Consider the following 27985-nt stretch of genomic DNA (forward strand, 5'->3'; position numbering starts at 1 on the left):
CTTCCTTAAGGCAATTTACTCTGTCAGAAGATAGTTAGACCCCAGAGGGCTGCAAGGAAGCCAAAAGAATCATATTTGTTTCAAAAAGAAGGTTTCTGGTTTTCTTCTGGTGTGGGGGTTTTTGGTTTATTTTAGACAGGGTGAAAGATATGGTTAAGTCCCTTATCGATTTTGTAACTTAATTTATCTCTGAAATAAGGAGCAACTTTGCCAACATGACAAACATCTTAAAGTTTAATTTGCATCCAAATAAAATCAAGTATTACAGCTGTGAGGTCTCTGAAAACAACATGGATCATTTGCATATGGATATACTCACACAGAGAATATCCCATCTGCAAGTTGTTTATACTGTATTTTATACTATGTCGGTATTAAGAAATTTTTGGAACATGAAAACTCATATACAAACTTTTCACTATCAGCTTTAAATTGGATTAAAAAAATCGGATTACAGAACTGAAACTTCAGAAAATTCTTTCAGCCATGTACTAACAAACTTTTCAGAAGTCACTGTTTATCCACATACCTTTGGTTGCTAATAGCTTCTTCTGTTCATAGTCAAATGCCTAAAAATTAAACATGCAGAAGATAACTTAATTGCTATTCTAACGAAACGTCATTCCAGTACTCAGCTCTTTGTAAAAACAAAGGTTTTGAAAGTGGCCAGTGAATACATCTAGGAGAAACCTGAAGTACTGCACAATAATTTGACAGCAGTCCGGTTAGAGCCTTAGTTACTTAAAGCGTTCACTCAAACATAGATAACAAAGATTGTAAATAACTATCTGATACCCACTTGCGTGAGGCTGCAGCAGTATTTACAAACTGTTTATGCAGAATTTTTCTTTAACTTTTTTTTTTTTAAATAAGACATTTTTTCAGGCATAGTTTCTCTTCCTTAGTCATCTGTTCTTAGCATTTAAAACATTCCTCAACAGTACAAAAAAGATAATATACAACTTAAACAGCAAATGTAGGCAGCACAGTTATTCTTAATAATCTTCTTTCAAGTTTAGTTCTTCTCCATGCACTCATCTTCTGAAAGGAAAAGAACCTAAGTTTTGAGAGAATTAAAAAACCCACACCTTTATTTGCACTGCCTATAACAATGGAAGATTTGAAGTTTAAATACCCCTGGTTAAACAAGTTACACTTCTTTGAATTACAGATTAGCAAATCTAAACATGCTCATAAAACTACAAAAATGCAGTATTTAGCCTGAGGTGTTAAATTCACTACCTGAATAACTAGAGCTCTGATAAGGGCTGCAAAACACTAACCTTAATCTTGTTCCACTACTCCATGCAGTCTAGTTATTCCCACGCTGATAGATCTATACTGAAAACTACTTTGTTACTACAGCTTGACAAACAATCAAAGGAGTATCTCTCTTTGGGGAGATTTGCAATAACATGGAAGTAGTTTATAGTACAGTAGTAAGCTGTAGTTAACCAAGTAGGAATAGTACAAGAAAAAAAAGAGTATATGTACAAATCCATATTTGTAAAGCAAAACCAGTTAGTTACTCCAATATATCCCCCTGTATATGAACCTGAAGCTACAGAAAAAAGATTGTGTTGACACTGCTTATGAAAAGTTGTAAAGTGTCTTTTGTATATATAATTCTCTCTTCTCAAAGCAACAATAAAGTTGTTTGTTTGTTTGTTTTTCACACAGAAATGATGCTGTGTAGACTAATACAGCCATGGAATTTATTCTGAAATTTTTCTTATTCAACAGAAGCGTAAGGGCTTTTTTGTCTTCAAGACTTAGTTAGCAACCCACTCTTTAGTTGAAAGAGTTAATGACTTTGCTGGGGGGGAAATGCTTTTACTGAAATGGTAATGGCAAGTCAGTCTGCTGGTCAACAGTCTCCTTGCATTCTGTGGTAATTTCACTTCGCAATTATCAAGTTTTGCACTAGATTTGGGTTTATTCAGGGAAACATACCTGCATATTTACATATGATGGCTGTGGAGCTAGACGTGCTCTTTCAGAGTTCTGGGCAGCTGCTGCTCGCTCTGCTGCCCTTTCACTTCCAGGAGCCTTTTTATCAGCCACGGGACTTTCAGAAGCACTTAGCTCTGCATCTGAGAGCAGCCTCTCTGCAGTACTGTGGGAGCAAAGTCAGTATTAACTCCAGTTGTTGTCTTTTTTTTTTTCACAAGCAGTGAATATTCAATGCAATTTTGGTAATTGAGCTTTACCCTGAGAAGTTCGGCAGCAAAATTCAAGAAATGCCAGTACACAAAACATCTCAGCGTTTTTAGCAATATTTCCAAAGTCTCAGCTTTCCTTTACCTGTTTCTCTGCCAGTGAAACAAAGCATGTATTGCTGCTTCCTATATTACCAAGTATGAGGCATAGTTTGTAGATTCATATTTGAGCAGTCTGGTATCTGGAATTATCACATGCAATCCCTACACAGTGTGACTTCATACCGTTTCGCCTTGCTCAGGCCAGCAGCTCTGAGGCTGAGTTCTAACAGGTTGATAGTAGTAGGATAAAGAGATGCATAATGGGGCCTAAGAAAGTTAACATGGGTCCTACTTGCTTTTAAAGCTTCAGTAACTGCAGTCCTACATGCCAAAGTGCCTCTTTTCTTTCTAAAAATCAGCCAAATTTTATGCCTACTCTACTCTAGAAGACTACTCTAGAAGACTACTCTAGAAGACTACTCTAGAAGACTACTCTAGAAGACTACTCTAGAAGACTACTCTAGAAGACTACTCTAGAAGACTACTCTAGAAGACTACTCTAGAAGACTACTCTAGAAGACTACTCTAGAAGACTACTCTAGAAGACTACTCTAGAAGACTACTCTAGAAGACTACTCTAGAAGACTACTCTAGAAGACTACTCTAGAAGACTACTCTAGAAGACTACTCTAGAAGACTACTCTAGAAGACTACTCTAGAAGACTACTCTAGAAGAGACCATGTTTTAGATGCTGTAGACTACCCCAGAAAAATGCCTTAAGGAAACTGTGAGCACTATATCCTCAACAAAAAGAACAAGACATACAAACAACGGAGTGACATACAAACAACTGAGCCTGGGTAGCAGGAATCCTTGGATTTCTAAACTATGAGAGCAGAATTAATGAAATACATATTATAGCTTTAACAGTGTAAATAGATCGGGTAAGAGAAAATATGCATCTCAAAAGAGTGATGATAAACAGTTCCCAAAAGGAATAGTGAAAACACTACTTAAAAGTAGATCAGACAAAACATTGCATTAAGCACAAAACCTGTGTTGCCAAGACATATTATGACTCAAAAGAGCCTTTCCCACTGCTGGCTCATTAAAAAACCCAACCAAACAAAAAAATCATGGAGACAAGTGTTTGAGAACATGCTGTTATGCCCTATATCGTTTTTTTAAGAAGAAAACAGCCTCAAGTACACACAAAAGGAAAAAAGCTGTCAGTTAGGAATTGTTCTCAAAGCAATCAATAAAAAAAAAAAAGGAAAGTGCAAAAATGTATCCTTTAGAAATAGGTAATGAAAGCTACTCTGAAAAAATCCCCACTCTTTTGTGGGAGAGGAAAGGCATTTATTTTTTTCAAACCAAAGAAAAATAGTTAGCATGTGCAAAAAGCATTCAAAATTTGCAATTATCAGACAAACTGGGGGATATATTAATGCCCAATGTGATTAGAAATGAAGCCCAATTTAAATCAGCTCTTTGAGTATCTTATGACTGAACCACGTCTTCTACCTACAAAAACACGTTAAGTATTTTTGCATGGCAAAAGTTCCATTAATCTGTATTTGCACATTTAACTTACTGTAAATGAGAGTTTTTAGTGCCTTGCAGTAATTCAACTGTTTGTCTCTTAGAACAGGCCTGTTTGGAAGAGCTCATCATCTGCTTCAGATCACTGGTATTTGCTGAATGGGATGGACTTCTTGGCATGCCCACTTCTACAAAAGCATCATTGCAGCCTACAAGACCAATAAAGAGAATAGTTAAACAAAAACCCTCTTACGTTCCAGTGATCTTACTGAAGGAATTACAATTATAGAACAAAACCTGCTCTTCTTCCTTATAGAATCATTCTAGTCTTCAGGGATACCAACTTGGTCAAGGTTTAGGAAGTCAGAAATGTAAGTTCAAATGCACAAAAAAGGTGTTAGTATTCACAAATATAGTAGACACATTAAGTATTTTCTTTTTTAAAAAATTTATTTTAAGTAATATTAGTTATTATTAAATCTGTAGATTGACAATCAGAAGTGACTAAGTATTTCAAACAAATTTGATTTTATATCGAGTTTTAATAAACCTTACCAGGTGCTCAGATAACTTTTTCTGGACTAAAAGCTTCCCACTTAATGTTCAAATATCTTTAGAATATGTTTTCACAAATATTTATCACCTTAATTGGGCAATGTACCTTTTATTCAAATCAGCATTTCAAATGACCAAACCCTCAATAAAAGAGCATCTCCTTGGTGATCAGTATTTGCAAGGGAAACAACGCCTTTACACATATTTGCTCAAGTTTGAAGTGGAACTGGCTTTCCCTCCCTCCAAGAATGATGGGAACAGTTCATTAGTTCCTTTAGCTCCTAAAAGGCAGTGTAACTGAAATGTTGTTATAAAACACGCAAATAAATTCTGTTTGCCAGTGTCATCTAGGTTTGATCTACACATAATTTTCTGCAATAACCTTCTCAAAGGCATTAATTCTTTCCTTTCATTAAAAAGCAAAAATACAACATTGTTTCAACCAGCAGAGATTGTTTTAAGCAATGAAGTTAAGCTGCTGTAAAACATACTAACATTTTCATAGGTTATTTCCCTCTGCTCTTTGAGAATAAATAAAATGTTACAAGCACATTTATGTTGACTTAAGGTGTTTCTATTAGCAGTACAGCTCAGATACTACAACTTCTATTTACTTTCTTTGACAACAAATGTGGGAGATCCAGCAATATTTTAATTCAACATGGCTACAAACCAATGCACAGGAAATATATATTTACACTTTTCTTTCAGGAACTGTACATGGACTGCATAAACACTACCAGACAAAAAAAAAATTTACCTTCTGCACTATTTGACTTAGCAGCTACTTGTTCTGAGGCACCATGAGTACTTGTTTGTCTTACTGGATCACTGTGGTTTGTGCTCAACACATTTTCTCCTAGCGATGTGGCAGACAGTGCAGCATACTTGATATTTGAGGTCTGAAATGATTGTCAAAAAAACACTGAAGTGATTGTTATGCTTAAGGATATATTGAAAGAATTTCCCTTTTCTATCTGTGCAGGAGAACAAGAAATTAATTCCTGATATAGGAGAACAATATGCTTGAATGTTCCATTTTTCAATCTTTAAGTCATATTTTGAAAACACCACTGTTCTGTTTCTAAACTTAGTAGCTTTAAGAATCTACTAATGTAGGTAGTTTTCTCTTTCAGCTCTTCTTAATAGAGATTTATTAGAAACAGATCTGGTTCTCCAGAGATAACATCACTTACCTTTACATGACCATTTAAAGAAGGCGAGCCTTTTTTACTCTCTGATTGTATGCCATTGACATGGACTTCAACAGGAGTCAAGCCTGGTGGTGGAGATGGAGTGTTCTGACTATAACTAGGTACTCCAGACAACAAAATACTAGTTAAAGTTGCTTGGGCGGTAGACGGTATCATTAGGTGTGGAATAGCAGAAAAACCTGTAACAAAATTCGGTCATGTTCTGATTAAGTTTCTCATTTAACTTATATAAAGTACTATAGTACTTTATATAAATCTCCACGTGGCTTTGATACATCACTAAACAAGTTTCCATTAGAATTGCATGCCAAAAACATAATGCTTTATCTAACCATCACTTTGTAGGTTAATATGGTTTCCTATATGAAACAGATCAAAATATTGCATGTGACAGCATGTCATAAGTTCATATTAAATTGTAACTTTAAATTTGGATATTTATTAATCTGTGTTAAGGTAAACTTAAGATTTATTAAGGCTCTAAAGAATGAATGATTCTGGACTTTTCAATTGTCATTCTAACAACTTACTGTTGCAGAATTCATTTAATTTACGTTTAACTTCTACTAACCTGTGGCATTCGTGTTCGCAAGAGATGTTGCCCATAACGTGGGACTAGGTGTGCCTGAACTTGGACTCTGTAAGGGACTCACAGAGCTATTAAGGGCATTCAACAGAGAGTTTGGAGCAGTTGAGGTGTTGACTGACAGGGCTGTTGGACCTAAAAGGCCTGCAAAAAATTATACAAGTGAATATTTAGTTAAGACTTACAGAAACACATTTTTACAAAAGTACCAATTAAAAACAAACAAAAAATTCCTAAATTGCACCAGCATATATTTTACAAAAAAATTTTAACATTAAATCTGCTGTTAATTTCGTGCAGAGAACACATTAAGAACAAGCATTCTTAAACTGGGAATCATATCTCCAAGAAGAATTGTAGCATCTCCTATGTCCTTCTACTGGACTCTATTGTCAGAATAAAGAGTCTGCACTGGCTGCTTCTTGGCCCCACCATCCCTTTGTATCCCCTTCATTACTTCCACCAGTTTGTTTCAAAGAAGGGTCACTTAGAGAACAAGAAAGCAACTGCACTTCACAACCTTACTTTCATTTCAATAACCTTTCCCTCAGAAGCTCATATGAACGAACCCCTACTTCCACACTAAGAACTATTCAATTCCTTTTTGCATCTTCAATACTGACTGCAAATCGTCCCCCAAATGCATTTCTTATTCCCAAAGCATTCCCTCAAACCAGCTCTTCATGTAAGAGCATTCACAAGACAGTTCAGCACTACGCTCTAGAGAGGTAAAAACACAACCCCAAAGTGCAGGCCTGACAATGGTAACAAAACCAGCATTAAAACCCACAGTCAAATGGCACAAACACTTGCCCCTGTGCGACCCCCAAGAAAGCATGTGACATGGAACTATGCAGCGCTCCTGGATGGCAGGTCACAAGGAAGCATGGTGGTCACCTGAGAACTTCGAGTTTCAAGAACCAGTGTCAAGATTTGTCACTAAATTCTTCTGAGACTGCTTGGTTTTCTGTACATTTTTGATAATAGGGTATTTGCAGAGCTTGAAAATAAAATGGTAATTCCAGTCTGGACTATGCACTTCTTCTATAAAATTACATTAAAATAGAAAGCTTACACATTTCTGTCCTAAGTTTCATACTGTTAAGTAAGGTCTAAACTAGTAGCACATGCATCCCTCAATTACAGTGAGATACAGCCAGAACTGAAATGTGGCATTAGCTATGTTAACTTTAATGGTACTGTTGACAGGCTTCAGTACCTACCCAAATTCAGAACAGCCTGAGACATCACAATATTACCAAAGAAGAAATTTCATTTGAAAGAAAGAGATTCTTCTGCAAGTTGTAAAAGCAATGTCCTACTTCACCTGTATTTCCCTCCCTTTCACTTCCAGCTGAGTGGTTTGCAAGCTTCCGGAGGATTTTCTACAGAGATGAGTCACACAGCTGATTATGAAAGCCTTGGAGGAAGTTTTACCACAAGCCCTTGAAAGGCCAGATGCTTTTGGAATTCTCTAATGCTTTAACATTAATTCCTTAAGCAAAACACACATCTGGTCCTTTTTTCTAGTACAAGTGAATTAAGTCTCAAACAAATATACATCTATAAAAAAAATAATATATATATATAGAATGGAATGCATACCAAGCCCCGTGAGTCCTAGTCCTGCCGAGGACAAGATATCCAAACCAGGACAAGACAGACCAACAGGGCACGAGACAGTAGAAGGATTTGATGCTATGGTAACTCCACTACTTTCAAGTCCCAAGAGACATTTCCGTGCCTCATACATATTTAAGGCATTTCGTTCAACACTTTTTACAATCACAGACTGTAGGGAAAGAAAACAAAAAACAACAAAAAAGGAAAACCAATGAGTAACACAACTATATAACATGGATCTGCAAAACACACAACTCTTCTTAATACTCCCTCATGGCTACCAGTAACATAGCAGTGTGAGACAGCACAAGATAATGTCCATTAGCAGCCACTCAAATTCAGCGGCCTTGACGGTAAGCTTAGGGATTTTGTATGCACTTGACAACAAGGATGATGAAAGTCCTTTCTGTCTAAGAAAAACAATTATTATCGTACGTTGGTGCTATTTGGTACATCAAATCTTAAGTGCCCCAAGATCTACAGAAGTGAACCAATAATTAAAATCTTATCTTCTCTTTTATCAGAGGTCTATAACTCGAAGTGGACAAAAAAGTTGTTCATATTAACTTCAGCTATTAAATTCATAGCTGTCTGAGAATAAACTAACAAATGCCTGGAAAATTACATTACAAAAAACATTGTTTCTTGTACATTCTCTACATGATGTTTCTTTGTATTGATTTTATATATCCCTACACAGAGAAGTTTACTTATTGACACAATGGAACGGTCATTTAATATTTTGAAATTTTTGTCTATTATGGCATTCTATACAACAATGCAGATAACTATGAGAGTCTCCTATCCCTACTCGCCTGAGTATTTTACAATTAACATCTCCCATTAGAAGTATTTTGTAATTCTGTTTTTTTGTGGTTCTTTTCAACATCTTGTGTAGAACACAGTCAGACTTTTCTCATAGTCATATTATTTGGGTTTTTTGGGGTCTTTTTGTTTGTTTGTTTTGTTTAATTCTGATTGCTAAGGAACACTGCAGTTATGTGGGGGAGCTGGAATTTAAGAAGAATTTCTTTGGAAACAAATCAAGAGTAGTTCTAGTCAGATACAATTTATCTCCTCATCGTTTATTTCTTTTATCAGTATCTTCCATACAAAAGCTAATCTCTGTATTGTCCAATATTTAATGAAAAAGTCAAATTACCATAAAGGAGAGCTGTTGTAATGTTTAAATTGGTATTTCAAGCAGAAAATATATATGCCTTTTACAAGTTTATGATCCATTAAGTTAGGGAGGAGGAGCAGATATGTCAACTCATCAGCTCTGAAAAGTTGTCATGAAAGCCTAAAAAGGACGTATCAGCTCTTCACCAACCTTGCTTGGTTGCTTTGGCTTCGGCTTAATGCTTATGAAGACATCTAACTGCTCCATTAGCTGTGTTATAAACTGTGGTTCTACTTCAATTTCTTCCTTCATATCAAACATGAGCACAAGAGGAAGGCAACCCTGAAAAGACAAGATGCAAAAATTCATAAAAATTATAACCTACCCTTTTCCCATGAAAAGGTTAGCAATAAACTGAAATATAGAGATTGCAACACATGTACATCATGATACAGTAAGTTCAGAAAAAATAGCAAGGATGAAATTTTAAGTAAAGCCATTTCCTTGTATGCAAGAACACAGGTGTATCTTCCTACCCCGGGATTCTGAACAAACAGTTTGGTGGTATAAGGGTGAAATGATTGCTGAATATTTGACATTCCAATCAGCACATACGCATCCTGCATTAGCTATTTATACAGACTTAGAGGTGTCCAGAGGATTCAAATTCAGAAACCACTATTATCTATTAAATTGGAACAAAATATTGTCCGGAATTGATAGCAGGACTCTTGCATGGCTCACGCTAAACTACGTTTGAGATAAGGAAACACAATTCCGAAAAAAATTCTCTGTAAGTCACTATTGCCTAAGTCTTAACTTTTACCTTTCTCTTCCCTTGTCCTAGATCAGCTAGATAAGTATTTTCCAGTGATATGGATGACATCTCTGAAACACCTGAAATACTAAAACTTTAAGTAAGAAAAAAAAAAAGCACCCCTAACAAAAGCCCAAACCCCAAAAATAACAAAAACTCAGTCACAGGATATCTAGAAATTATTAGACTACTACTTCTCATAAAATAACAAAAATAGAGGGTACAAAGTCAGTGGAAAACAAATCCTACTTTTTGTGATTTTGGATTCACAATAAAGTAAACATAGTATCACACATATCAGGAAAAAAGCCACAGTAAAATACATTCAAGAAAGTGGTCTTATTTAATCAGTTTCCTGCTTTTGCTTCAGAATGAAAAGCAGCAAACTGGTATATTTATTCTTCAGATCACTAGTTCAGTATCATTTTATATTTAAATAGCACTTCTCAACAGTACCACCTATAGCTACACAGTACTTCCCAGACTTAAAGTAATTTTAACTTAAGGAAAATTAAAGCAAGGCATCTTAACTATTTTGACTTCAGGAAGACTGACAAACACAGCTTAACTCCACAAAGTGAACTTGTCTGAAAAGAACAATTATGAATAAAGTCTATCTAAAACCACTGAAATCAATAATCTAGGATTTTACAGTAACAGAACTGCTGAGAGCATTTCATACTTGGATGTTCCAAATGTTTTTGTAAAAAAGTTACAGAAAGTAATACCAGAAGGTCTCACCAAAAGCCTGCTGAACAAAAGTGCAACTAAAGGTTAACAGGAAAAACAGAAGCTTCAAAGTTGAAATGTCAGGTTTTATAAGCATATTAAAAGGCTCATTTTTTACACTACTGTTTTGTTATTGTATGCTTAGAGCACCTACATGAAGATAAGAGAGGAACAAGACCAAATAATGTTCTTTGACAGGAAGTGAGTTAATAAAACTGAAGTTGTCAAGATGTCTTCTGTAATTAAACATAGTACAGTCCTCCTTACTTTTTGTTAGTTTTGCATATAGTAAGTATCAGTATTTTTTAGTGATGATCAAAATACAGATGAAAACAAAGGGTTTGGAATGAGGGGAAGACAGAGAACAAGAACATTTTAAACAAGACTCCAAACCTCTCTCGCTTAGATAAGTATTTAATTTTAAATCACAGGGTATCCTTTCTTCTTTTTACAATTTGCCCTCATCACTACTATGAGTATTGTCTTAACCACCACGTTAAATATATTCCTGCAAGCAATATGCAAGTCTGTTTCTAATAATCAGCAACGCTTGTCAGAGATAAGGGATATGCACAATTTATACACCACAGAATTCATAGCCTTCTCAATGAAATTAGTTACTAGTCGATATTAAAGTTTCCATTTAGACATACTGCTAAGCAATTTTTAAAGATAACACCAATACATTACATATGTCCCTTACATATGTAAGGTATCTATGCACTGCACTGCATTTTCTATTGATATTGTAAACTCTGCCTCAAATTTAGTCTCTTTTGAGAATTACAGATCATAACAGTTTAGTAGTTCAGAAAAGCATTATGGTATTTCTTTTCTTGGTATTGATGTTCAGATGCTTCTAGATAGTTATTTCTAGGAGCTCTGCAGAGATCAAATCACTTTTTAAAAATCACCTCTCCAATTCCATAGGACACTTGTGCTGCCTAGCTGTGAAACAGCATCAGCTGTTATTCTGACTGAATCAGATGAACCGGCAGGAGGCAATAACAACGGAGACCATGGTGAGAAGGCCAGCATGCAGGTGCACCTTGCAGGAAATCACTCCACAGAAACCTCACCCCACTGAACAATGCCCAAGAAGAAAACAAGTGAAGTGAAATTTACTTCAAAAGCAGCTGAGAATGACTGCAGCTCTCTGTCGTATGTAGGTATCAGCATGGCTGGCATATTTAAGTGTTTTTATGTAAAGCTGAAAAATATGGTTTTTACTAAGTTAGGAATTGGAGGTAAGTTTTTATCTGGTTAGTTACTTCTTCCCTCAGCTTTTCAAGTTTTATTGTTTAAAAGATATATTCCTTCTTTGCAAAATTTGCTTTTAAAACTTGTTTTATCTACAAAACTGGTAACAAGTTTTGGGACATATAATGCATGTGAGTTGAAACAGACCAAGTCTCCTGGCCAGTACAGTTCTTAAAGGGTGATATAGTGGATGTGATTTGGGATGCTAAGTTGTACTGATGTGTTTGGAATTATTAAATCAAACATCAATATTTTTTAAAAAATGGCCCTCGCGTAATTCTAAGTTTCAAGAGTAAAGGTGTACTTTGATGTTCATATGATAGCTTGTTTGCATTTCCTTCTACTTCATGAACCTCCAAAAAAGTACTACTTAAAACTTACCAAGGAAATACATAGGATAAGACTCTCTCAGTACTTACAGAGAATAATATCCTAGAATATAATAACCATGAATATAACTGTATAAACAGAAAGGCACCATGTTTTTGTTTTCTACTATACAGCAAGGCACAGTGCAATGTAAGAGAGATGTGGACTTCTGGAATTTAACGGTATCATGGTTTATCCTGATACCAGCTTTGAATTGGATTTGAATCCAATCCTCCCATGTGCTGTTTGTAAATATCCATATATATATATATATATATATATATAAAAATCCGTGTACAAACATTAGTACTACAACAAAGCCTAAAGGCTCCTGTGAAGCTTAAAGACCATATAACAAAAACCTGTACAAACAAGAATAATATTAATCACCAGAGCTATTTTTATAACAGGCCTTACAGTACAGAGGCTATGATACTAGAAAGAACGTAAGACTGCAGAATGAGTAAGTACTTCCTATGGTTCCCCAGTTTCCTTGAAAACTCACCTACACAGGAACTAAGAAATTCCTGTCACTTCCTTCCAAAAGAAACCTACTTACCTGACAAACATGGAAAAGGCAGGCTGGCAAAACAAAACAACTCACCACACAACAACAACAAAACCCTCCAAAAAGTCTGCCTTCTACTCAGAAGCATATTGTTATCGTAAATTTAAAATTGCTTATGTTGCATTTATACTGCCAAGGACATTTTTCAAATCATGATAACAGATTACAAACATCTAACTACAAACACTCACAAAACACTGACAAAAACAGAGCATTCACCTGAATCAGCTTTTTGCAATGTGAGTAGTAATCCTTCCTCTCTAAGACTAATTTAGATTTGACCAATAAATACATGCACAATGAGCATATTTTCCATAGTCTGGCCTTTTTTTCAAGCAAGTTTCAGTGAAAGTATTTACCATGAGATATTGCCTGGCAAGACAGACAGACTCAATTGTGCCCTGGAGGTAGACAGTGGATTTCTTCTGTGGGTTACTAGGGTCAGGGAAGTGGATCTGAGCACCAGTCCTCTGCATGATATGTTTGATGTTACTGCCATTTCGACCCATCATAAAGAGATGATGCTGCGCTGCAATGTCTAGTTGTGTGCTCACAGGGATTGCAGAGGCCAGGCTCCCAGCTAGGTGTTCTAAAAGCATGGCTGTTCCTTCCTGCGGGGGAAATGTAAGAAACCTGTGAAACATTGCTCACAGGCATACAAAACGACATTTCAGACTGTTTCCTTACTTGTCATGCATTCCACATTCAAGATAAAGAAAATTCTGTTTTGTTTAAAAACCCAGTTGATTTGTTAAAGGTAACAGATGGACTAAACTCTACCTACCATTCCCTTTTTATGACCAAATGCAGCATTTAATTGCCATTGTAAAAGGCAGTAAGACAACATCAAATGCTTTGGTCCCAATAGATCTTCTGTGCCCACATATAGCAATAAGAAAGTCGATAGAGGTTTATTTGGGTAGGTATACTTGCAAAATTTGTCTTTAAATTTTGGCCTAAGATGTTCTTACTGGCTTGAGATACACCAATCTGAGACCATATTAATCTGTCTCACTGCCAGTTGTTAACATGGAAACTTTATCTTATTGAGATTAAATAGGCTCATGGCAGTTCCTTTACTTGACTGTTAAATTCACATCTCCCAATTCTGGTTTTGTACGACCAGTTTTACTGACTGTTATGGCAACTTTCAAGATTATATATTTGAGTGCACATTGAGAAGATCAAAGCATGAAGAATTCATGGGGTTTTTTTTGTTTTGTGGGGGGGTTTTTTTGTTTGTTTTGTGGGTTTTTGTTTGTTTTAATTAAAAGATGGGTAAGATTAACACATATTCCAGAATTGCTGGAAACCTGAACCTGTGTGCAAGAGATGAAAAACAGATTAAAAGTTTAGCACAAACAATGCTAAACCCTAAACTGAAAATTATTTTCTATGCATTTTTACACCTCACCTATACCAGTTAAGTTTTTTTTTTAAAAAAACCCAAACCCTTCGGGTTCAGAAGTGATTATACAATAACAACAGGTACTGATGAGGCAGGATAACATTAATATAGTTCTTAAGTATCTAAATTATTATTATATTTATGACATGCAGAAACCTACTTAAGATGACACATTACCTTCACAGCACTAGTGTTATTTTGTGACCCTCTGACAATGACTGTAGCACCATACATTCGAGAGCGTTGTTTAAAGGAAACTGAAATATTATACGTCTGAGATATATGCTGAATTGTGGGAGAATTAGGATCTGGGATTGGTTGGAGAATTCCAGCAATAGGCAATTCAAACATGAGTACCAATGGAAGCAGCTCCTACAACAACATTAAAGAGCAAATATTGAAAACTGAAATAATACTCACTAAAACTACAACAATTTTATTACTGAATCATAATGTATTGGTCAGTGATGATTAAATCAACATAATACATCTTCTACCCAGGGTTCACCGATAAAAATATTATCATATCTTGAGTTGGAAAAAGGCACCAATTTTTCTAGGGCCATGAGAGTTTGTTTTGCATGGGCTTTTTGTTTGTTTCTTCAGGTAATTTCCCATCCTTATCCATGCTGACCTACAAACAGGTCAATATTTGTAAAACTTCCTAGAGAAGTCTCTTTTCTGTCATGGATTAATTGGAGCTCTGAAGTCAGCTAAAGCTATGTAAACATCAGCTGCTTTCATGACTGCCAAAATCCAGGTTGTGCAAGCAACATACCTGACTACAACAATTGCGAAAAAGTCTTCATAATTTTTAGATTTATTATTATCCATGCCAAAATACATATACAAATCAAAAATAGAAGGTAAAGATAGAGAAGTACTACGAGTGGAGAATGGAACTGAATTCCACTAAATTATTTACGCAAATTATACATTAAAATGGTTACAATTAAAAAGGCAGCGATTGCCTTTCCTAAGTCATAGATTCACACAGGATGCCTGAGCTTCTACAGGCCATCTATGGAGGGTTAGTTAAGATGCAATTTTAGACACAGTATGGGATACTTTACACCTTGCTTATACTGTAGACTTCATGTTCAAGATCCACCTTGGGCTAGTTAAAAATTTGGCCAGAATGTGAATCACTGTTTTTATAACACCCTTTGCATTTTACTCATATGGATAGTCACATTGTTCCTATATTTCTGCTGTCATAAGACAGAGCCAGACAACCCTACGGTTCTCAAAACTATATTTTTTTTCCTTTCAGGTGTTTTCAAGGGAACACTATAATGAAATAGACTATTACCCGAATTCTAACTCTTGCAGACTCCACTCCAGCTGGCTGTCCTGCAATAGACACCTGGAAGAGTAAGAATACAGAAAACATAGCATGACATTTTCAAATGAGGCATTCAAAAAGTGATTCAGATACCTGTGTTATCTCTCTCAAAAAAAATTTTAAAAACTAACACTTATTTCACACCTGGTGTCTTAAGTGCTCTCTAAACAGTAGCTGAAAACTAAAACCAGTTGAAAAAAATAACCTATGACTATTATAGCATCTTAGGTTACATAGGCTTAAACAACTAGAAAAAAATTGATACATCAAACAATACAGCTGTTTGGATCAAATAATGGAATTACTACTGTATACATGTGCTCAATGCTAATGTTCAACAACAGTAGGTTCAGTAGGTTTTCTGGAATGTTTTTGAAATTACTGTATTTTGCTCAGCAGCCACTAGGATGCACAAAAGGGAATTCTAAGTACAGTTATGAAAGACTTGAAAGTAAACATTCCAGTAATATTAGCATTACAAAAGATGTACAATTCAGGTTCAATGACTTATTCGAATAAAGTTGAACTCTCACAATAGGACATTCATTTTTGCTAGATATCCACCAAGTTTAGTACTCAACCAGGTTACACCATAAGCCTAAAGCAGTAAGAAATTAATCAATATGCTAAGTCAGGTGTCGAACAGGAAAAATTTACAAAAGCTGTGCTTTTCATACTGTTTCTCTACCATTCACACTAAGTTGTTGACTTCTGTATGCTCAAGATAATTTTAGTTTAAAAAAATTAAAATTATTCATGAGCCATCACAAATTGCTTCCATCTGTTTTTAAAGATTTGCTCACTTAGGAAGTTCCATGCTTTCCACAGAGTATAAATACCAAAAATCTATTTCCCTGAACATGAACTCACCCATCCCCAAAAAACCCAAACTGACGAAAGAAGTTTAGAAGTGTTTTATACTATCAGGAATTACAGTATAAATGAGTTAAAATATTAAACAATACTTACTTGGTTGCTTTTCTCTGCTTGATTATTCCTATTTGAGTCTGGAAAATGGATATGGCATCCTGTTTCCTCCATCACCTTTTTAATATTATTGCCACCTTTACCTATTACATGAGAATGTTCTGTATGTGAAACATCCATCTTCAAGGTTACCCGATTGCTCTGGAAATCAAGTACCCATGATTAGATTTGTTCACAGCAGAACCTGAGTATTTTAGAGTAATGTAACCTCAAGGATGACATTCAAAATTGTATTTCCAAAGTATTTTTGCAGAGGCTTAATGTCTATTCAAGTAAGATGTTTTTAATATAGGTCAGCCAGATACTAAACCATTCACATTTTCTTTCCAATGAGGAAATAACATGGAAATAAATACCCCAGAGATACATCTTCAAAAAACTGTCTAAGGCTTTTAAAACGTGTACTAGATTTTATCAACTGTGACTTAAACGGCCTTTTGCAATCCATTCTAATTTATTCTAATTCTGTGTTCTTTCAATTGCAGTCTCACACCCCTGTCTGATCTGAAAGGATCATATGATTAAGACTTGGGCAAATCACAAAGCCATGGGACCTAAAATAACAAGATTTTTTCCTCCTTTAACAAACATACCAAATTTTCCTGGTACATCAATTTTTAAAATACATAAACACTGCCTACAGCTGTTCTTAAAAGCTACATTGTTAACAGTCCATAATAACGTTGTTAGTAGTTGTTCAAAAAATTGCACTTATCACTGGAGTGTTCCTTTTGGCAATCTGTTTAGAGAATCAAAAAGTTGGCGTACAGCTATGCAGAAGCCCTATACACTGCCCCAACAGACTTGCTATTGGATGAAAAGAAGATCTGATGAATGTTTGAGACCCCTGGCCAAAATCTAGATGTTTTAGAAATTCTGATCCTAATGTTTCAGAGTATAAGAATACAGTAACAGTTAAAAACAGAACTGCATAAATGCTCCTAAAATTTAATTTCAAACAAAACCAAAATTTTAGGTTCACTGGAGTGGCTGTATAATCTACTGTTTGCAGTGAAGCTGTATTTTGTATTTTAAAGTAAAAAACCCAATCCAATTAACAAACTATGTATGCTTTTAGCCATATGGCTGGAAATATTATTTCTATATAGTTCAGATCTAGAAAAAGTGCTTTAAGCACATGTTTTCTTGTTGCATGTTTAAGTATGTGTGTATACACCACATATCAACATCCAGAAGGAATATATTGGAGGCTTTGCTTTGGAGTGTCCATAAATAAATGGACTCATTTAAATAGAAGGTAAAGAGTTCAATGTCACCACAAAATTAGGGGTTAAGGTGTCATTCTAAATAAATTTTCTTACTTTTGTGTCCAAGACAGACATGATTTTCTCTTTTGCTTCTTTAACATTTTCCTTTTTTCCAGAGACTTTAATATGGGGATCTATAAAAGAAATAAAGACTTGTAAGAAAAATACAGTAAAATATCTATCAAAAATTTCCTTATTGCTTAAACAGATTTCAATCCATTATTTATAGTTCAGCAATAAACTATCACCAACCTTTGGAATTCAGCTAAAAAACAAATGTATCCTTCCATCCCTTCAGCCCCACGGTTAGGATTACCAGATGAGTTTAATAAACATGATAACCAACTTAAAATAAATAGAAATCAAATGCCAAGTGTATATTACAGTATTAAAAACATTGTCTGCAATGCAATTACATAGCTAAGCCATCATGTCTTCTCAAACAAATATTAACAGAGGGCAACTAAAAGTTTGACAGCCTTACTCCAGCTTAACACAGACAATATCTAAAAAACCCCAAACTCAAACCCACCCTCATCATCACTTTGTTATATTTAATCAGTCTCTAGAACTACCCTGTGCGGTTTTAACCTGGCAATAAAGGCGCCTCCACCAGAAGTTTTCTGATTGAAGTTATCAAAATTTAAGTGACACTTAAATAATAAATCAAATCTTTGAAGTGTCAAGTATATAAATTAAGACTTGCTACTAAGCTACACACCCAGGAGGAACACCAGCTGATGGCAGGTTTTGCCCAGTGAGATCTAAAACATTGATTCTACGACACACTTCAGTTTACATTATAATTTTCAGACCACTGTCCTTAAACAGCAGAAGGTGGTGTGCTGAGCTAGCAGGTACAGTTCTGCATCCTGGATATACACCTGGTTGGAAAATACAGAACAGACCTTGGAAATACATCAAGTATCAATTACTCAAAAGTGTGAAAATTACACTTTAGATAGTTTAGCAGCACCATCTGGTGTCCAGAAGCATAAAGTGCCACAATGCAAAATTACTGTCAAAACATTAAATACAGGTTCAATTAAAAGAAACAAAAAAAATTCCACAACTACCACCCAAATTTCTAAGTGTTAGATTTTGCAGGTGATGCCTATTTCTCTTTCCCCAGTGCTTGAGTCCTCTGCCCTTTTGCAGTGTAACAGTGCTTTTTCTCCTGTGACGGCATGAACTGTTCTCAAAAAAAAATTCTAACCCCTCTTCTGGCTAATGAATTAATCTAATTCATTATGCTAGACAGATACATACATCTTAGGGTATATAAAAGTAAATATATTCTCAATGGCAGGAGAACACATAGCTGTAATACAACATATCTGCCTCTCCCATCACCTCAATGATTAAAATCACTTCACTACTAAAGAAATGCCAAATAATACAACTTCAGACTGTAAATCTGTTGTATTCAATTGAAAATCGAAACTGTTTAAGCCATGCCTGGATACTCTTTTCGTTCCAACAATAAAAACTTTTTCACTGGGAAGTTCTGAGCACATTCAGCTGGGGCTACAGAAACGCTGAAGGAACACAGGATTCACTGCCAAGTTTCATGAAAGTCAAGAAAAATGCAGCATTTTGAGTTCTGAGAAACGGATATATTTCATTTTTAAAAATGGAAAAACTGTAGTCGCAAAAACATGGTATGCGCATAGAATCTACAGAAGCTCCAAAAATCTGCTGCTTCAGCCTTTTCATAATGGAGCAAAGTAAGAAAAAAACCCAAACCAAAATAGTCTTAAGGGCAATTTTTCTTTTCTTTTTTAAGTTGACAGTAAGCCATGTGGTTCTAATGTGTTTAAGCTGTGAATGATATTTGAAGTGGATGTCACAGTCAGAAATTCCCAGAAGCAGATTCTAGCACACGATGTATGCTCCAAGTGCTCTTCAGAGGCAACCAGGAAAAACGCAAAACCAAACCACCACCACTTTGGGGTTGATTTTCACATATTTGTAAACATTATATTTTAACACACATTTGGTCACAAGTATGAAAAATATCTGAAATAAGCCTGGCATCCTACTAGTACCAAAAGAAGATTACTACCACTCCATAATACTATTTATTTATCCATGGGTGAAAATACATTTTAGAATACCTATTTTTTCCATTTCTCACCTCAGTTGGACTCCTCTTTTTTGCCGATACTCTCAGCAAAAAAAATCCCATTTTTCTACATTTAACCTTTCTTTGTTCTTTTTAGAGGGAAAAAAGCTCAATTACTCACTTTAAAAACAAAAGCAAAGAAGAATCCACAAAGCAAAAAAGAATCCACTCATGCCAGTGACAATTCTAAAATATGCTCTGAAATCTTTCAAAATTGGTCTTAAGTACCCTCTCCTTACTTGACTTCTTCTCAATGACACAGTGGTTGGTAATGGGTATGAACCAACTTGTTTTTGAGTTAACAGAATTCTTCCTTTGAGACTCACTCACTCTTTCCTTCAAGGAAACACAATTTAGATATGACATCCACATCAGAATTTTTCATGAGAAGATTTACTTGCAACTAACAGAGTTTGAATTCTTTGAACTGGCTTTGCAGGAGTTGAATGTACATTGAAATTATGTATGATCTACAGGAAAACCAACAGGTACCCAAATAATACTGAATCAAAGAACAAACAGATCACTTCAGGAACTGCTTAAAAATTCAGAGGGGCAATTCAATCATATAATCTGATTTTCTGTATATTACAGACCCTTAAATTTCTTAAATATACCTGTCTATGGAATCAATTAGCTTGTTTGCATCACACTTCCTCTGGAAAATGTGGACAAGTGGAAAACTGTCTGCACTAATGGCTCATCAATTTCAGCCTCCCAGATTTGTGCCTGATTTGTGCCATGGTTTGCACTTAGGCTCACTGGTTCTTGTACTACCTTCCCCCTCCTCCCCCCACCCCTGAGATTAAAGAACCCTTAAGTGTTCAATAGTGTCTTCTAGTGACGGTCCATATATGCTAGCAAATGCTAGCAAATCACCTGTCATTATACCAACTCTTTTTCTGAGCCCAACCCCAAATACTCTAATTTGACCAATCATTAAGAAAAATGAGCTAGAGAAGCTGCCTGTTTTTTTTCCTAGCTAAATTATTTATTTTCAAGAGCAAAGGACTTTCTGTTTTTAAACACTATACCACAGGAGATAATCAAAAGGCAAGCTTCTCCCAAACTTCTTGGAAGCCCAGTGCAGATCAGGCCGCATTTGACCTCAAACAACTATCTGCTAAACAGAGGAAATCTGTCACTAATGGAATCAGCATTTACCTTCAGTTTCAGCTTTCTGGTTAATCTGAACTATTTTGTGGAAAAGACTGAAACTGGATAGTATCTGAAAATTGTTTTCAGGATTTCTACCTGACTAGGGATGAAATGACTATGTAAGGTCTTTGCGCATCAATACAAGGGAGTAATTAAAACAGTTGACTTAAGCTTTCTAAATGTTTTCTGAAGCTGTTGCCACCAATAAGGAGTCAAATACATTAAAAATGGTTCCAGACAATTGTTACTTCTTGACAACACAAACTTAGGGTGTTCAGTACTTGTGTATGACAAGTGATGTCTGTTTGCTATTGTATTTACACTAGACTAGGCTGAACATAAAACTTTTCCCCACCACCTAATTTTCAGGTGTAACTATTTATTCCATGGATTTACTTTTACTTTTTTTAATTTAGAAAAAAATTACTACCTTGCCTTAGTACTAAGACAAAAATGTTTGTTGGATAAAGTTTTACATTTAATATTTGAAATACCTACAGGGTGTGACTGTAGCAATGCATTCTCAAGACAGTCCAAAACAAGCTAATTGGCACTCTTAAAAGTCTGAAGAGGACTGTCAGGCATAAAGGTATAGCAGGTGTAATGTATGTAGAGTACTGTCAATACAGATAAACATAAAATCACCCTCCAGTCAGTATCTAGACTGACCCAATTGACCACAGCACCTGCACAGTCTTAACTGGAATGAGATCACCCACTGAACAAGGCCAACTGATTCCCACAGAAATGGCTCTTCGTGAGACTAGGGCCAGAACAATGCCATTTTTGTCCAGATGACAACTGGATCAGATCACCAAGACGTTATGCCATTCTTTAACCCTGAGGAACACTGGTTTTGGTACCTATTTTTACTGGGGAAAAAAATCCTCATTACCCTGCCTTTTTTTTTTTTTTTTTTAAGCTTTTGAACACAACTGGAAGTATATTTTAAATAAAACTAAAGTTACAGCAAAGAACAGATGCCTACCATGAACAAAGAAAGGAGACACCAAAGCTTTACAAACTATTTGCAAACACAGAACAATGGCTTCTGAAGAAGCCTGCGTGCTAAAAGCATATAAGGCTCTAACACTCTAAATACAAGGGTAGTATCAGAAACTGGAAGAGTTTGACTCATAAGAAACAACATAATTAGTGTCTTGCAGAATATAAAAAAACCTCAGTGAATAGTAAGCTATCTTTTAATCGATTTTGATGGGCAGTATCTTTTTCCCTAATAACAGAAAAGATAAATTTAAGTTTAACAGATTCTGCCCACCCCAAGAATGGGGTCTATTTACATAAATTAGAAAGCTAAAGTTACACAACAGAAAATGCTGGAAAATTTTCTCAGTCTTCATTTTGCCAGACTCCTGCCTTGAAGTGGCCTTTTATTGCTCCTATCCTCAAATTCCTCACTCCACACTTTGGCTGGGTTTCCACCTCCTCGGTCTTTGTCCACAGCTATACCAGCAAGCCTCCGGCTTTTCTGCTACTGTTGTGAGCAACATTTCAGTAAACAAAATATAATTCCTCCAAGCAAAAATACGTTTGTGCCAGTGCAAATGCATCTACACTAACCTTTGCCAGGCAAGAAGTATTTCAAATTATTAAGACATTTAACTGTGTAGGCCTCTCCTGCAAATCAGACATTACATTTAATGTCCGGGCAAGCTCTTCAGACCACAGCTATGCATCTAGCTTGTTTACAAGGATGAACAGGCTTTTACTTAAGTTACAGAAATGCCACTAGTCTAAAAATAGCTAGACAACTGGGCAACAGCAGAGCAGATGACAGTCATTCTTAATAAGTAGCTGATTAAGATCTGAATAGCTTATGAGTATTACTGAACTTGAGCCATTCAAAGAAAAACAAAGACAAAAGAGACCTAGCAATTTTAAGGACAAGTTATGAAAATACGTGCCGCAAAATTACTAACAAAAATGCACTAAGCTATGTGAGAAATTAAATAAAGAAAGCCAAATGAACACATCTAAGTTGGATGTTCTCAACTGAAAGAGCAAGTACATTATTCACCTTACAACAAGATGAAACATAGGTCTATAAAACAAGTGAATTAATCAAAAAGGTCAAGTAGGACTTGCTATTAAATATGGAAAAAGGGATAACTGAATTGAAACAATTTATTTAATGCTTTTAAATAAATTAGGAAATACTGTGTATACAGTTGTTAGAGTGGATATTCACTGACCAAACTAGATGGATTTATGCTGGCCAAGATAGATTTGAAATAGGCTCAACCTATTCCCATGGAGAAGAAACATCAAGGCTAAAAGCATGCAGCAAATGCTCATTATTAGGGGCATATGCAAAGTAACTCAGTTGAATAAGAAAGGAAATTTGTTACTTGGGCACTTCTTGCTTTTGGCTTATCAGTTTAAAAAGATTCTCACCTTCTCTCCAACACACCTCAGTGCGCTTAACTTCACCTCCCAGTATCTAAACCACAGAAGAAAAAAGCTACTCATGTATTAAGGCAGAATGCAATGGGCCATTTCCTACTGCAGACTCCCCGTGTATCCTCAGACATATCACTCAACCACATGGGGTTTTTTCTGTAGTTTAAATTAGACTGCATCATCATCATCTCTGAATGAGATTTCAACTAGCTAACTTGGGCATGATCAAAAGCCTACTCAAAGCATCACAAAATTCAACATGGGCTGCAAACAATTAATAGTGTCTTCAGAGTAGACATGTCCTGAGGCTCTGGGCATTCTAGGGGATCTGCTTCTTGTGGACAAACAGCTGATTATGAAACTTCCTTGGGCAGAGCTAGAGCCACTGCCTATGTGTGCACACATTTGAAAGACTCATTGTCTCCTCAGAACTTTTTGACTCTTAACTTTCCTCCTTAATGGCATCTAACCCCAAACCATCTTCAGAAGAATTTATGTTCTACTCTGAATATGTTGCACTGCTTCTGCCACAGCTCCAGGGAAAGCAGTTTACACACGACGCTTTCCTATTTTTACATTTTGGTTGCTGTTATGTAGTCACCTGAGGAGCATTAAATATCAGAGCATTGCTTTTCAATCCTGCACTGTAACACCACCATGATGGTGAAGCATACTATTTCCTCCTTACTTCTCTCCACCATTTATAAATACATGTATATACACATATACAGACATACATATACATAGATATTCATGAAGCAGAGACTGGGTAAAACACTACCAGCCTTACACACACAAAAACAAAGAAATGCTGTGCAACATGTGGTAGAGCAAAGAATATTTTGTTTCTCAAAGATTGCATAGTGTAGTTCAAAAGAAAACTTTAAAACCTGTAACAGGCTACTTTAAATAAAATGGCTACTTAAAGTGAAATAGCTGTTTGATGTAGCCCTCACAAATGAAAAGAAGTAAAATGAGGTGCACTTCTACATCAAATCATAGCTCAATCCCACATTTGGGTCTCTTAGCAGCCTTGAAACATCCCAGCAGAACACCAAAAATTAATGTTCAGAATGCCCAGAATTAAGTGAAAATCAGCCAGAAACATCAGATAAGCTTTAAAAAATAGATTACCTGTACAACTTATTACTTTTGGAGAAATAAACTACTGATGACTGGATTTCGGACCCAGTGACAGAGGAAATGAAGTTGAAAAGACTTCTCTTAAAGCATAAGCAAAGAGGTAAGACAAGGAAGAGGTAACAAGAACATATGGCAATTTAAACAGAAAAGTGACCGGATTTGAAGGGAGAAGGGGAAGGCCAAGGTGGAGAAGAAGAAAACCTGAAAAGAAGAAATGAGAATGAATTAATTGTAATCACCCAGACACTCCATTTCAGTTACACAATTTTAGTTTCTTACCACCATAATTAGCTTAAATTCCTTATTTTAATTTTTCTAAAAAAGGTCATTAGGGACATTTTATAAATGCATTCAGACACTCAAAGGCACACGCCATGCTGCAATTCTGCTACTTCTTGGGCAGTTGTTCTTCAGCCTTTAGCCTAAGCAGCCACCCAAAGCAAGGGAATCTCTCAGCAGGACACAGTCTGTTATGTTTTATTTTTTCAGCATGGAACCAATGAATTCACAGTTCATTACTTAAATGTCTGTTGCCATTGTATCTCAAAGCACAAGCACAGAACCCCAATGCCTGGGAAAGAAAATAAGAAATAAGGGGAAGAAAAAAAGCTATAGTATTATAAGATCAACTTAATAGAGTACATAAAAAACAGCCCACAACATTCCTATCAAAAATAACACCATTATATCTTCACTGCACACAGACTCATATTCAAAGTTACAATTTTGATGCATAAGCCTCAAGATAATTTTAGTTTTACACACACATTTGTGAAAAAGCCATTGTGGCTGTGTTTTGCTAAATTAAAAGCATCATAACATCTGACTCATGAGCCTAAATGCATGCCTCAGGCTCAACCTTCTTTGCAAATTCTCCCACATCCAAATCTGACTACACTTACTTTGCATCTTCATGCTTCCTGATTACTGCTGCGCCTTTTAATGTCTTATTGCTCTAACTGACTGCATTCCACTGTGCGAGCTGATTTTTACACAGCCATGGAACAGGAGGATGCAGCTAGTCTTCAAAGACTACTGCACTAGATATACCTGAGGGAACAGGACAAACAGAACTGTCCTCCTGAGAATCAGTATGAAATTAATTGTTATCAGAAAGATGGAAACAGCTGCTTCTTGATAGGATATCAGACACCTGGTGACTAAAGCCAAAGACAGCTAAACATAGTATTTTTGGTTACAATTACAAATACTCTAGTACTTTCTCTGCTTTAATATCACACTTCTCCAGAGTGAAATGGATTCTCCTCATAAAAGTTTCCTTTTCCTGGATTATTATATTTTTAGAGGTTCTTATTTCAGTTGTGTTTCTGATGAACATGGCAAACAGGTATTTTGTTTTGTTTGGGGTTTTGTTTTTTGTTTGTTTTGTTGTTTGTTTTTTTTTTAATAAAGAGAAAAATAGAAAGTCCAATAAAGAAACATCTGTATAATCTTCTTGAGAGCTAAGCAAGTAGCAACAGCTACATGAAGTACATGAAAATGATTAGTCAGATCATGCATTCTGAGTGTATTTGCCTTTCAAAGAGTACCTCTAAGCTTCCCACCCCAACCCAAACATAGGAGGTATAAATGCACAACATCAAGCACTTAATCAGCTGCCAAGTAAAGATCTGAAGTGCAATGAACATAGTGCAAAGATGCAACACCCCACAGAGGAGCAGAGCATCCCAGTGAGGAGATCCCCATCAGCAAACAGCCTCTGCAAGAGCAGGAGATTACAGGCAGGTTCCAATGAGCTAATATTGGAGGCAGAGTAACAAGTAGCTCAAAAGCTGGAACCGGGGGTCTGAGAAACAGATTGGTACCTGCTGAGACCAGAAGCCCAACAGCAGGAAGAGTTACAATCAGGGAATATGAATGGTTATATATGACCAATTGGCAGATAGTAGAGAGATGTTTCTGGCCACTGCATTGTCAACAGTTAAGATTTGAGCAAATATTGCAAACACCAAGCATAAAAAGCCCCATTAGATGGTTTTACTATTTGCGTTATAGTGAACTATTGTTAAAGACTGAGTTTAGAGCTAATAGACCTTTTGTTACTCATCTTGAACACACATTATTTACAGTGCTTACTTTTTCTTACTTATAACACCTGTGTATTTTGAAAAATCATTGGCTTATTGCTCATAAATCCTAGTGTATGACATATCCGCATCAGCTACCTGTGTGGTGTTGGTACACAGAGCATGCAAACAGACACAGGCATAATAAGGACTCACAGCAGCACAATACAGGGGTTTTCTTACAGCGCTGACAATCCAGTAAAACTCTAGTCTAGCAGTCCACAGTCTAATACTGATTTAATGGCTTAGTAGTCTCTTATCAAAGAGAACTCAAGTGCAAGCAGATCATATTTGCTGCCTCTTTTGTCTTTTCATCTACCAGATACAAATAACATTGCTTACAATAGATAGATACCATGGAAGAAAAGCCTCCTTAACTCTTTTTGAAGCTATAAAGAAGGCAGTCATTTTCTTTTTGATACAGAAAGTTAGATCATTGTCACATACATTACATGTATGTAATTTGACTCAAAATTGCTGATTGCTATCAACTAGTTTCTGCTATTCATTGAGCAAGATGATTTCTTATTTTTTAAAAGCACAAAGTGGTTTGTTGTTTTTTGTTTGTTTGTTTTTTTACAGTCAGCATGGCAATGTAATAGCTTTTTCCATGCATCACTGCTATGCATGCTGTGGTCTCCAGGAAGAAAAAAGAAAATAGGCAGATAGGGGAAGTATTGTTTCCATCTTTCTTCTAAATCCATTTGTGATGCACCTAATCAAGAAAAAAAATTAGTCATCTAGTGGAAACTATTTATGACTGTTGAAGACTTCAGGATGCTTTTATACAAGCAATTTTTGATGTGAATACTGAATTACACATTTTAATCAAAATCTACCATTTATTGGCTTTTAGCATGGTAATATTTGCATGGCACTGTAACAGTTGTATATCTTACATTAAAAGGTTATTCTTATTCACAGATATTAAATTATTTTCTCTAGAATGACAGGCAGTTTGCAGCTGATCTGGGAATCACAGAATCCTTTAAGTTGGAAAAGACCTTTAAGATCATCAAGTCCAATCGTTAACCTAGCACTGCCAAGTCCACCAGAAAGTGAACCTTCATCTCCTGAAGACCACTGACCTACATAATAGCTTCTGCTTTTCTTTTCAGGGAGGGGTTCATAGCAAGTAAACACCACACTACCCACATTGTTCCTCTGTAAGAGTAATTTCTTTGTGATACGCTTAAAAAAAAAACAAACAACAAACACCCCACACCTGACAGATGTCAAGTGTTGCCTTTTGAATCAGTAAACCATCCCCGAGCTGCTCTCAGATAAATTTTCTCTGCATCTCTTCTGTCTACCTGTCTCTCTCCAATATTAGACCAATAGCAAAACTCCCCTCTAGAAAATTAATCGCCTGTTGAGCACCTGTGTGATGTGAATTTCAGCAGTCATTCTGATAAATTGCTTTTTGTGTGCCCCAAAATCAAGTTTAAATAGAAA

The 27985-nt window shown here is 35.8% G+C and overlaps 1 protein-coding gene across 1 annotated transcript in view; it reads right to left on the bottom strand.

The window, feature by feature from the left end:
* The window catches only part of BICC1 (BicC family RNA binding protein 1), a 115640-nt gene that overhangs the window by 12370 nt on the left and 75285 nt on the right, over positions 1-27985 (bottom strand). The window contains exons 4-16 of the mRNA XM_072869942.1: positions 17651-17730; positions 16311-16469; positions 15309-15362; positions 14174-14368; positions 12948-13199; positions 9056-9187; positions 7705-7891; positions 6085-6243; positions 5496-5692; positions 5060-5201; positions 3797-3953; positions 1954-2116; positions 530-569 (exon numbers count right to left, since the gene is read on the bottom strand). Coding sequence (XP_072726043.1) covers positions 530-569; positions 1954-2116; positions 3797-3953; positions 5060-5201; positions 5496-5692; positions 6085-6243; positions 7705-7891; positions 9056-9187; positions 12948-13199; positions 14174-14368; positions 15309-15362; positions 16311-16469; positions 17651-17730 — 1917 coding nt within the window. The remainder of the gene's footprint in view (positions 1-529; positions 570-1953; positions 2117-3796; positions 3954-5059; positions 5202-5495; positions 5693-6084; positions 6244-7704; positions 7892-9055; positions 9188-12947; positions 13200-14173; positions 14369-15308; positions 15363-16310; positions 16470-17650; positions 17731-27985) is intronic.

The sequence above is a fragment of the Ciconia boyciana genome, chromosome 8 (assembly GCF_034638445.1).
Source record: "Ciconia boyciana chromosome 8, ASM3463844v1, whole genome shotgun sequence".
Taxonomy (NCBI): Eukaryota; Metazoa; Chordata; class Aves; order Ciconiiformes; family Ciconiidae; genus Ciconia; species Ciconia boyciana.